This window comes from Pangasianodon hypophthalmus, chromosome 5 (genome assembly GCF_027358585.1).
Source record: "Pangasianodon hypophthalmus isolate fPanHyp1 chromosome 5, fPanHyp1.pri, whole genome shotgun sequence".
In the NCBI taxonomy this organism is placed as follows: domain Eukaryota; kingdom Metazoa; phylum Chordata; class Actinopteri; order Siluriformes; family Pangasiidae; genus Pangasianodon; species Pangasianodon hypophthalmus.
Genome location: NC_069714.1, coordinates 5,949,736 through 5,962,477, shown reverse-complemented (window position 1 = coordinate 5,962,477; position 12,742 = coordinate 5,949,736). Strand labels below are relative to the sequence as shown.

Below are 12,742 nucleotides of genomic sequence, written 5' to 3'. Positions count from 1 at the left end.
ATGGCGTCATTAGGTCCTGACCTCAGGTCAGCCAGACTCGTCTGACGCTGCAGGAGAGGATCCTCAAACGACAGCAGATCTGTCACAGCACTCGGGGGTCAAAGCAATCCGTCTTTGGGCCTAACGTACCACGGCAAGACATGGTGTTGGCTTTCGCCAAACCGAAATGTGAGAAATCACGTTAGGTCCCTTAAAGCTTCTTTTGTACTAGTATCCTGCACATGCTTGATTATGATACTGAGACCATTGTACATGAATCCGTGAGTGGGAACGTCCCTGAAATAACACATACATCAAGCTGCTATCATCCCTGCATCTTCTGGAGGAAAGAAAATCATAGTTGCACATGAGGAATGCTGATAAAAGATATTAGGAATCATTTTTCAGCCAGAGGTGGGTCAGGTCCTATGCCAAAAGCAAGAACGATGGGCCTCATTTTGCTCTCGGGAAATAAGGGGCTATATAACAACCTGATTTCATTTCTTCCTTTAATTCCAATCTCACATCTGCTGCACCTGAATTAGCAATACATTTGTATTAACTGCATGGCATGAAGGCGAGGTAGTAGTTTAAAAAGGGATATATTACAATCATTTTTTTCCAATGACCAACATAAATGATTTCAGTATCACAGATTAAAAGGGGGAAGCGATCAAAGGGTCCAAGCACTCAAGTATGGTTGACATGCAAACACACTTAAAGGGAAATATGTTATTTCATCTTCCCCTTTACATTTCTTGACTGCTTATAAATACCTTGTTCTTGGGCCCCCTTAATTACACGGCGGCTCATTTCTGAACGCAAACACTATGAATATATTTAGACACAACCACAGCGCAGCAAAGGCCTCCTATTAACCTTTTCTGAGCCTCGGGGGACTCTGTCACAACCTGGCAACCCCCAGGTGGAGCCCACAAGAGCTTCAAGCCACAACTTTGGCCGCCACTCAGCCCGAGTGGGAAGCGAAGATTCCAGCCGTGCAGCTCTGCTCCGGCACAAAAAGGATAAAAATGGACCTGAACCGAAATGTGAGGTGGCACCGCCTAAGCGGAAAACACGGACAGCGGTCGCAGGTTTCTAGGTTGTTTATTTTTTACTTCTTGTTTTTTTTCTCCTCTCCCTTAAAACTATGCATGTAAAAGCGCTCAGCGTTGAGGTCCTTGTGCTGTGGATGTTGTTTTAGTGGAGAGGTGGTGAGGCTGAGGCAGGTTTGTGGCTGTGTCTGTTATGAGAGTCATGAGTAACACTTTATTTTAGTTGCCTGTAGGACATGTTTGGGGGATTTCGACTGGTTATTCTTATTCTCCTTTTGTACTTTATTTATTTGGCGTTTATAATTTGCTACTTACCTGTTAAGTGTCACATTAATCAATCATGATGACTGCATGATGGATAAGGTTCAAGTTTGAATTTTAATAAGAGAATAAAATGGAATCAGTTGAAAATGGAGAGCTTTAAGCGATTAAAAAAACTTGCTAAAACTTGATAATATGTGATTCTCTTGATAAAGTGCTGCTAAAATTGTCCTTCCACATTACTTCACTTTAATTGAAGAGTGTCAATCCTGAGTGAGGTTCATATTGTATTTTGTATACGTGCACATCTGTCATGACGTGTTGCTGGAACCTGTCGTCAACAGAGATCTGTACTCCTGTTCCAGAGCGTCCCAGGAAAACCTTCTCGTGTTCACCTAAAACAGAGGTACAACATAGGATCAAGATACAAGATGATCAAATCACTGAAGAATGTGGAATTTGTGATTAAGGAAAAAAAAAAATCTGTGTATCATCGACATCCATGTGATCAAAAGTGATTATGATATAAATGTTACCATATCTGTAGATGTAAATAAAGACCCACCTGAATAACATGTTGTCTTGCTAAATGTGGATGCTTACAGAAGCCCTGAAGTCTCTTAAAAAGTTGCTCAGGTGTTGAGTACAGATATGAACCTACATAAAAAAGGAGGAAGAAATACATTTTTGATTACACAAAAAAAAAACCTCAAAGCATGGAGCAGAGAGACGAACCACTTCCAGCATTAAAAATGTACCCGACTCCATGCTGCGTTATGTTTTACATTATTCAACTGGGCTTGGGTTTTCTTTATTTATATAAAGAACACCAAAATATGTTATGCCCAATGCTTTAGGCTTTAAGATGAATTACTTATTGCTTTGGCATAATTTATAGCTTTTGTCTATGACAATTAGTATTTTGCGGTGTACGAAAGGCTGCGTAATTTTGTCATCGTGACATCTTCAATGTCAAATTCTTCAACAGGGAAAAAAAAAAAAGAAAAGAAATCTTACCAGGGAATATTTCTGGGTAGACAAGAGCCTTCGGACACAGTGGGTAGCAACCACAGTGCACTGCTTCCAACCTGTAACACCAGGTCAGTTTAAGAGAAATCTCCATTTATTCTGTGACACACTCGTTAGATATAAAGCTACTTTTAAAAAATCTATTTCTTGACTTAAATATTTACTGCTACAGTCCACTTACGTTGTGACAAAGAATCTGTATATTTTTACATGTTAAACGTTTATTTTCTCTCTGTCAGAAGTCAAGTCTGTTTTATCCAACAGTATTTATTTATTTATTTTTTTTTTTTTAAACACAGTGGCTTTAACGGAGCGTCTTTACAGAATTCCATATTCCGACCCTTAACGAGCAAGACGAGGGTGACTGCGGCAAGGAAAAACTCGGACAGCAGGCATGACGAAGAACTGTTAAAAGGAGCCAAAACCCAAAAGGAGAACTCCTCCTCTGTGTGGATCTGTTTGGTCAAAGTTTGGCCGAACACAGACATGGATGGAATTCACGCTTCACCATGTCAAAACTACAAAATCCTCAGTGAATAGTTAAATCTGGGGCAAACTTGGCTCCCAACTGACTCGCCTCATCCGAACCCGCCCTATTAGCTGCCAGCGGAAAATGACCGGCTGTTTAAATATTTTGTAGAATGAGCGTTAATATTTCACGAGTCCATGCATCACTCGCCTCGCCATCAGATCACCATCTCATTCCCCATGCTAAAGCCATGCATATTTTAATATCCGATTAGCTCGCTGACATTCAGCTCTGAATTTCAGTAGATTTGACTGAGCGACGGGACAAGTCTTCTCAAAAAACTTTTTTTTTTAATGTCGGTTTTAATGTCGATCATGGTAGGGGGCTTGGAGTGACACTTTTCTCTCAGTCACTTGACACAACAGGAGAAGAATGCTGAAGCAACTTTGGGGTCATCTCACAGCACCATGTGCTCATAAGACTTTGGAAACCCCTAGAGTGTTTCGAACATGGTTCCACTCTACATAGTTCAATCTTTGTCTAATGCGAGGCGCCCGATCTCTTTTCCATCAAACACTAGACAGTAATCAGAACTGTAAACTAAATATAACCACCAAGTGCAACCAACAATGTTTCCCTCACTGATCTACCGCCGTGTGAGCATGGAAACTCGTAGGCGCTTGGCTCCGGTCTCATGAAACTGATTAAGATCAGCTTCATGTCAATGCAGTTAATGTGCGAGCGCACAAATGCTTATCAGGCTTTTCATCTCAAATATAATTAGCCGATCATTCTGCTTGGCGGCCTCGCTGTTTTTCTGCCGGGCATGGATGGGTGTCTGCTGACAATTAATTAGATTAGGCTAATTTCCACAATAACGAGGACAGAGTGCGGTGGAGAAAGTCCCTTCACGTGGGCGTGGTGCTTTTCATCATGTGGTGTGGCCACAAAGCAAATTTGCCTGTAACCCAATCAGGGCTGCCAGTAAATTTAGGCAAATGTACAGTATATCTACCTAACAATGTACTGAATTTACTATATAAATCATCGCTCTTAGGTTCATGGCCATAATCTACAGATCTACCTAGTAAAAGTATGAGCTCACGGTCTCAAGCCCATAAAATCTGCAGGTGCTTAATTGCAGGAACTCAGCGTATGCAGCCACACGCATTCAAACACACACACATTCAAACACACACACACACACACGCTCAAAGGCCTCCTTGTTTATTCCCTTTCCTATATTTTGACCATGTTAAATCACAAGCAAGCTCGCTCTTTTCTTTTCAGTCCCTCTGAAAATGATCAATGCGTTTAATTACCATTCTTCAAATCATATGCACTAGACTGTGATTACACTGCAGCAATGACATAGATCTGCTTTCATGAAATACAGCGTTCTCTACCAACCACTTAAGACTGAGAACAACAAGATAGGCGCAATCAAAACTCAACCAATCTCATTCACATGTGGAATGGACTCTGGTAACTGAGCCTGAATGTAACTTATTCACATCTAGGGGGCAATTTAGAATAGCCAACTCACCTATGGCATGATTGGGAAGGTGGGAGGAAACCGGAGAACTCAGAGAAAACCCACACAGACACAGGAAGATCTCGAGCTCAGGACTGAACCAGTGACCCTGGAGCTGTGAAGCAGCAAAGCTACGCCCTACTCAAAAAATACCTCAGAGTATATTTCTAGCAATCTAGTCTCTAACAGGCCCATACACTGACATTTTTGGGTTTAAACTACACTTCACCCTAACCAAACATGTCCCATTCCATCTACTCCTACCCTGATGTAATCACACACCACTCAATCATCTATTTGTGCGTGTCTAAGCAAGCATACCCAATTTTGATTTGATTCTGGCACATCTTATACCCAATACACTGTCAGCTGGTCCTGCTATAAATTCACAGCAGGGAAACCCCATTTGTAAATGTTAATAAACCATTAAATGTTGAGTAAACACCCTTCATTAGCTAACCCAAAAAAAAAAAAAAAAAAAAAGCATATCCTACAACGTTATTTAGTTTCGGTAAGTCGTGCCATTATGGATGTTTCCTGGTCCTACTACATATACATATTCACAGTGGGGCCACTCCATTCAAAAGAGAGAAAACGCCCTTCATTAGCAGACTTACATGGCCACGCCGAAGAACTCGTGCTTGGCCGTGGAAACGACAACATCTGCTTGGCACAGCGTTCTGAGGTAGTCCTCCTTACTGGGCATGAAACCCCAGTGGCGGATGTGGCGAGCCAACTGTTCCTTAGCCTCGGCGAAGATGTCTGCAAAGTCCGAGACCTCAGCGTCAAACTCACAAGTAATCAACAGAGAGAGGCAAGTTTTTGCTTCGGCCACTAGTTTGTTCGTGAACGAGGCAGTCGTAACATTCGGACGTATATAAAACGGGAAAGGGCAAAAATAATCGATGGTGATCCTATTACTGAAATCAAAATGGATTAAAAGAGTTTTTAGCATGATTGCCTTCCGAGCAACCGTAAACATAATTTCGAAATATGAGTAACATTTATGGTGCCTTTTCCACCCCCCCACCACCCATAAGCTGTTTATGCCACTATAAAAGTTTAGATCTCAACAGAAGAGATTGTGATTCCTGTAAGCTGCTGTGTGTGTATAAATTAACTTAAGGAAACACTATAAATATCCAAGTCTGTCCAAAAGACATTAAAGCATAATCATCTGCTAATGGAAGCATGTTTTGCCAATGAAAATGGTATGAGTACAAGTCACACAGGACTAATGGATGATCTCTGAACTTTAAAAAATGGTGTATTTAACAAATTAGTCACTGTTTAGCTACGGTGCGGATGAAGCCTGAAGGGCGAAGCACAGAGGCACATAAACAACATGTATAAAATTTACGTCCACGGAAGAAGACACTGAGTCTAATAAGGAATCCCTTTCTGAACTGTTTGCAAATGAAAAACTTTGCTTTGTAGTGTGACCTGATTTAACTTGCTTTTGCTCTTGTAATTTTAAAGCAACGTTCTCAATTTAACATTAAAAATATATAGAGATCCTTCTGCTCTCTAGCTCTTCCTTACAGATCTTTATGGGTCTCAGCATACCTGGTACATCGGTAAATGTTTCCCCGAGGACGGACACTTCAAAGCTCAGCTCTCGCTCTCTCAGTTTTAGCAAGGTCTGGAAAAACAGCTCGGGGTCTTTGTCATGTTCCCTTCAAAGAAAGAAAATGAATATGAATATGTCTCATTGGTACTACAATATTAAAGTGCAGAATTAAAACAAGACGCAGTAATATCGATGCCAAAAAGAACCTAAATAAAATCTGCTTTTGGTGTAGATTTCAGAAACCCATGAATATTAATAGCAACAAACACACAGTGTTCTGTAAACGGATCAGTAAGTCTCTCTCCCTCTCTGTCCTTTAAAGTAATAACTCAAACCATCTCCTGCTAAGGCCACACGCCCAAAGATTTCAATCGAAACGCATGAGCTGGAAATAAATATCAAATGGTCCTTCCATCTCTGCCTGTAACACAGTCCAGAAGTGAGCCAAAGGCCCGGCACGCGGGGTTCGCTCCACACTCGAAGAGTGCTGCCAAAGTCTTTTCATTTTGCAGCTCATTTCCTTCTTTGAGTGCCTTTAAACAAAAACGGGCCTTCCTTTCCAAAAGTGACGTTTGTTGAAGGTCGAAGGCAGATTACTGAAACGCTTGACAAAAGATGCCACCCCGCCTGGGCCGAAGCTCTTTAGATGAGGTATTAGCACAAAGCTTATTTATCCTCATTTCCGCTTCTTTTATGCTGCCACGTCCCCCTGTGGCTCGGCGCTGATTCCCTCATTAATTTCACATCTTCTTTGAATTGAACATGTGAATGTAACCCTCCTCCGGTCTAAGCGCGGTTGACCCGTGGTGAGGTGACATGCCGCCTATTACCCGTCCTGTCAGCGGAGTAAATAAAAACGTAATCTGTACACGGCATGACGCCTTATTCCCTACTGACACCCAAGCCCAGGGTTAATTAATATGTCAGCTATGCTACGCCGGGATTGCAGGAGGCTTGATGTGTTGCTGGCACTTTGGGAGTCAGACTAGAGAAAACAGCAGAATGTCACTGCCAGTCCAGCAGATCAGGGTTTTATACCAAGTTTAATTTGCAATATTATGTCTGAAAGCAGACCAAAATTTCCACTGCGGTGCATGTCGCATTCAATTACTTAGAAGCATCGCGGACATTATGTAAGGCAGTGATTTCTGCACGCCATTGTTTTGGTTTCTTTTTTTTCCAGCCAAACGTGCATTCCCCTTTTGACTGCTTCCGTAAACAGTCTTCACCCAAACGCGGCTTGATTAGCCGGCCTTCGCTAGAAGACGGAGCACAAATAAAACAAATCAAGAAAAGCTTGTTCAGTGGGGACCCTCATTAGCAGCGTCCTTTAACACTTAAAAGAATATCATCCTCTCGTTCAGACAGCTGTGATTAAATATTCCCCTTTAAGTCGCACCCAAGAGGTGCATTTTGAAGAAAAAAAAAAAATCTCTAACTATATTTACAGCAAACGTTAAAAGGAAACGAATCAGGAGAAAGTGAAAAGTGGTAAATTAATAGGATGTTTGAAAGCCCAGGCACAGGATATCAGGGGATTGATGGGGGGGGGGGGGAAAGAAAAAAAAAAAAACAAGGGAGGGGAGAATGTTCACCAGAATGAGAGTATTTCTGTAAGCATTATAATCCCATATAGAACATACAGTGCACATTCGTTTAATAAGAGGAAAATGTAAACAGTGTATTGTTTTGATAATGTTTGTAAAATGAGATTTTCAGATTTTATCTTGGCCACTTGATCCAGATAAATCTGTTTCCGACTGAGCACTGAATGGCAACTCTTTCCTAAAATGTTGCACATCCCTGAACGCTGGACTGAAACTGATGTCTAATATGTTGCATATTTCGGAACGCTGAATGGCAAACGTTTTCTAATTTAGGTTTGGGAATGTGTTGTTGAAGCTGCTAGTCTGGTGTGCGTCATGCTCTTCAATGCACAGTCACTCCGAAATGGCAGAGTTTTGGCTGCGAGCTCGGGGGAGAGGGTGGTGCCAGAGGAGCGTTCAGGGGCAGTGCCAACGTGGTGCGGTGATGCGTCAGTGCCCGCGTCTCTTACACTTGCTGATTAGTGCCTCGAGAACAGACTGGGAGGGAAAAAAATGAAAGAAAGAAAAACAGAGTGATGCACAAATACGTCTGGATTTGCAAAAGAGAGGACACAACACAGGGCCATGGTTTTTTTTTTTTCCCCACTTATAAGTATATAAAATATAATATAATTACCATACACTATTTATATAGCTGCATTGTTGGTGTTTAAAAGGTTTAAACAAAAGAGGATTTCACAAGCAAGAATTCTCATGTCTTGTTAATTGCTCTTAGTTGCTTATTACTTGTGAGAATATTAGATGTTAAAAAAAAATTATATTCCTGATCATTTTAAAATTATATATATTCCCCATGACTTTTAAACTTGTTTTGATATATTGTATACGATTTTGAAGGGGAACATTTATAATTTGACAGTTTGTATTCAGGAAAGTGTATTAAACCACTGGATAGTTTTGCTAAATTAAAATTAAAAATTACAATTAAAGCCAACAAATGCAGATGGTCGGAAATAAATAAACAAATAAACTCAAGAAATAAACATCCAGGCATGAACTTGAAACTCGTGTGTGTCGGAGATGTTACAGAAGCACAAAATGGACAGCTACTATACAGGGACTCTTATCAACGTACGTGGACTAGCTTTAAAAAGTGCGATATCTTCTCTACAGATTCATAAATGAGTTTCAGTACTTCAGTCATGTAAAAAGTCCTTGCAATGGTAATATTAGTGTGAGTTTATTACTGTGAGTTTATAGCCTTGCGCCACATTTCTTAGAACTGCGTGTGAGGGACTGTTTTTTTTTTTTTTTTAATCCTCAAACTCTGACAGCACACATCCGCTCTCCCGCTAAGCACTAACTAAAAACTGCAACTCATGTTTTACTTTGGTTTTTACTTCCCTTTCAGTTAAGAGCTATTATTCATTCGTGTGAAGCTTTATCACATGAATTTTGATTTGCTGAGTAAAACCCGGACACTGGCTGTAGCTTATAGGCCAATCTGAATGCTCAGAGGTTTAAGTAATGCTGTGCGATGGCTAAATATACCCTTTGCTTGAGTTTTGGTATTGGTTAGCAATTTTGGGGACTGGAAGTAACATCAGATTCGGCTAGCCTGCTACTGACAAGATGCGTCAGTATCTTGTTCAAGACCAAAAACAATTATTATTACATCAAACATCATATTTAATCATTTATATGCTTCAGAAACCATAGTCAATTCAAATATAAAAAGAAATAGATAGTAATATATTAGAAATATAAAGAAGAAACTATATAAAGAATTATATAGTAGTGTATTGTAATGAACTTCTGAAAATCAAAATCATTCGATTTTGCACGATCAAGCATCAAGCTGACAAAACAACATTAAGAATGTCTCTATTACCCCAAACAGAATTTGAAGGTTAAGTCTGACATCATGATCACTCATCCCTCCCTAACCCTTGATTCATTTCAGCACTCGTGGCATCAACACCTGCACGCACAGATCTCTGACCTGATTGGTCCCAGGCAACGCCTGCAATTAGACAGCGATGTAATCCGGAGCAGGATGAACGCCTAACCAGGCCACAAACAGATTAACAATCTGTAAGCAAGTGATGAGAGGGGAAAAAAACGAAGCTTAGAGGAAAAGAGAGGGGTGAAACAGTACACACTGTGTCGCGGCTTAAATCATACAGATAATCCAAGCCTCCCCTTTTCCGAACCAGTTGCTCTGGCTCTGTGTAAACCCTAATTTAACTCGGCCCGGCTCCAGTGTTTATGAAACGCGCATGTTGCAAGTCCTTAATCCATCTGTGTTTTGCTCAGTTTTTCAGGAGATTACAAAATGGCCCGCTTTCATTACTGATACAAGAGTAGGTGAGACGCAGAGACCCAACGCAAACAAACACGGCTAAATCCCAGTGCCAGCGTAGAAACTTCTGCACCGGTGGTCTTTATTTTTTTTTTCGCCCATTAACCTGATTTACGAGCGTTTTTTCAGTCAGGAAACACACTGTCCCCGCCAAGAGATGAGAGCAGAGTCATGAGAGAAAAATGTAGCTCGAAAACCTTTTTCTCTCCCCTCTCTGTAGGCTGAGCAGATGAGGCAGAGATACAACGCTGCTTGGTTTCCATTAATGCCAAGAGAAGCTCTAAACTATGGGGAGTGGAAGACATTTAAGCTTTAGCAAAAGCCACAGAGCGGTCCTGCGGGCAGCGAAATATTTTCTCATCCCTCCCCTGCTCTTTCTGCGAACACAGCTCAGTGGCAGCGCATTTCCACATTGTCGTGGGGAGGACGTGGCATCGCAGTGGGCTTCGGCCCTTATTACTGCCGTAGAACAACTGTAAAACGATTGATGTTTCTCACCCACACTGGTCACTGGAGGTTTTTTTTTGTCTTCTCCCTGGAGTGAAATGGGAAATAAAACTGCTGTGCAAATAAAAGATCCGAGCAGAACGGATTTAAGATTATACGCCTAGAATGGACTCAATGGTCCTTCTTTGTTGCACCAAAATGATTTCTTCATGTTGTACCGAAAACATGTGGGTTGTCCATGTTCCATGCCCCCGCCTCGCTGTCAAACATAACACACTGATCCAACAGCCTGAACAATTTCTGTTTGGAAACACAGGGAACATTTCGAGATGCCAAACAGTTGGATTCAGCCTTTTGTTCAAATCTACCCTGAGAAACATTTGTCATTTGCACTTTGTACCACATTTCCCTTGGAGGTTAATCAGAGTCCAGTGTGAAATAATGATTCACATAATATACAAAACTTTGTTACAGTTGGAAAGACAGTCGACATACAGGATTTTTTTTAAAGGCATTTCGTTTTGCAGGTCCGGCCAACTGTGAACTGAAGTGAACCGCAAATGTTGAGTTGGACAAGAATATCAAAACACCTACCAACGATGGGGCCAGACGATGTGCAGGGGCCGCGGCAGTCCTCTTTCTGGATCAGAACACCGCTTGGACGCTTGTCGCTGCTCCAGCTCTTCTGCATCGCACTCGTTTCTTTGTTCCTTCTCATTTTCAGACATCGTGGAGCTAGTGAGATTTATTAAATGAATACCAAGCAGGAATAAGAGCTAATAAAAAGCATAATCTCAAATTGTATTGTGTTTTCTAGCCCACCGTCAGCATAAATATAGCACGTATACAGTGAATTTATAGAATATATAATATATAGAGGCACATTTTATGATACACGTATGTCAGTATTATGTCATTTACCTAGCTGCTGCTATTTCAGGATGCTTTTGGGAACCTTGCGAGCTGATATTATGCCGAGACTGGGTTTGTCTTAGCAGGAGCTTGTGTTCAGGCAGAAATCTAGAAAAGAAAGAAACCATGGCATAAATAGCTGCTGAAAACCAGGCATGACAAAGTCTATATTTAACTTTTCCTAACGTGCATTACATCTCTCAGTCACAAGGTCCTTAAAAGTCCTCATGTGCATCCTTTTGTTCCGACAGAGGAACAATTAATTAATGTGCAACACGCGAGTGCGAGAACACAAAAACGTTGATTACTTTACAAATGAACATACGTCATCTTTTTCCTTTGCCCTACACTAGGAAATCTGTCACAGTGCCCTTTCCCACAGACTAAAATAAAACCAGGTAGGAGTTTGAGTGACGTGCACTGTACATGATTATTACAAGTTAGTTAAAAACAAGTCAGGTTTTTTTGTGTTATTGTGTGCCAACAGACATCTATAAAGCACAGCAGAGACATTCCCGACTTCCCTCAGACTGCCTATATGCTGCTTCGTTGCACTGGGAGGCCTAATTGCAGGTTGTGCAATGGACTTCAGCCAATTAGCTATTCGAGAGCAAAGATTCCCTCCCGTCGCGTACTGACGCGTTATTATTTTTTGCAGCAGAGCAGAACTGAGGGAGCAGCCATAAGCCCGAGACTCAGCGCTGAAGAATGAGCCATCGATGGCTTGAAGTGAGCACAATGAAAGACATCGATAGTAGCAGGCTCATCACACTAAAGAAATCATCATAAACAATGGCATTACACATATTCTTTTTATTTCATTGGCTTGCACGCACCGATTCATGCAGATGAGCTTCTGGCGCAACTTTTTACTTTCAGAGCCTTTAATTCCTCTCTTGCCCACTAGCTACAAATGAATACCACAGAAACCTTGGACCATGGCAAGCAAAACACAGTCCTAGTTTCTCAGATAATCTCTAGTAGACAGTGCCATGCCTTCAGCAGTCATTTCCCAAAGGAAGAAAGTTCATTATTTTGGCCTGACTGAAATGGATCCTCTAAGTAGTGCCTTCGCTGCGCCAAAAACTTTGTGGTGGAGGGCGACGGCGCGGGATGACTAACTACTAACCGATTTAGCACAGTGGCCCACAATATGTTTGCAATACACGGAGGAGCGTTCCAATTGCTGGAGATCTCATCTACTTCAAAACGAAGTGAGCTATAAAGTCAGGAGTGTAAAAACCAGCTTCTCTTTGAGGTACATACAAACGACTGACTTCTGTGGTGTGGAAGCCCTTTTTCGCTTTACACGTTCCTGGTTAGCTCATGGCCCGGCTGAGTCTCAACCCACAGTCAAAAACTGTTCAATTTTCTATGTGATAATCTGGTGTCCTGGAGTGTTCGGGCATCACCTTCAAAAAGCAACATTTAGACTGCGTAAAGCTGGAGAAATTCACGTCAAGGACAGAAAGGCTTAACAAACAGCTGTCTGGCTGGCAGGACTTTGGTGCGCCGACCTCACCGTGTTCTATTCGCTTGGAAAAGTATTTCACAGAAAAATTCTGGAAATAATAATA

The 12,742-nt window shown here is 41.4% G+C and overlaps 1 protein-coding gene across 4 annotated transcripts in view; it reads right to left on the bottom strand.

Annotated features, from left to right (window-relative positions):
- Positions 1-1,393: 1,393 nt before the first annotated feature.
- The window catches only part of gtdc1 (glycosyltransferase-like domain containing 1), a 45,779-nt gene continuing 34,430 nt past the window's right edge, over positions 1,394-12,742 (bottom strand). For all 4 annotated transcript variants that reach the window (XM_026927868.3, XM_053234249.1, XM_026927873.3 and 1 more), the window contains 7 exons: positions 11,175-11,273; positions 10,848-10,988; positions 5,894-6,003; positions 4,945-5,089; positions 2,313-2,383; positions 1,861-1,952; positions 1,394-1,690 (listed from right to left, as the gene is read on the bottom strand). In XM_026927868.3, the coding sequence (XP_026783669.3) occupies positions 1,607-1,690; positions 1,861-1,952; positions 2,313-2,383; positions 4,945-5,089; positions 5,894-6,003; positions 10,848-10,988; positions 11,175-11,273 (742 nt within the window). In that variant the 3' untranslated portion in view covers positions 1,394-1,606. The remainder of the gene's footprint in view (positions 1,691-1,860; positions 1,953-2,312; positions 2,384-4,944; positions 5,090-5,893; positions 6,004-10,847; positions 10,989-11,174; positions 11,274-12,742) is intronic.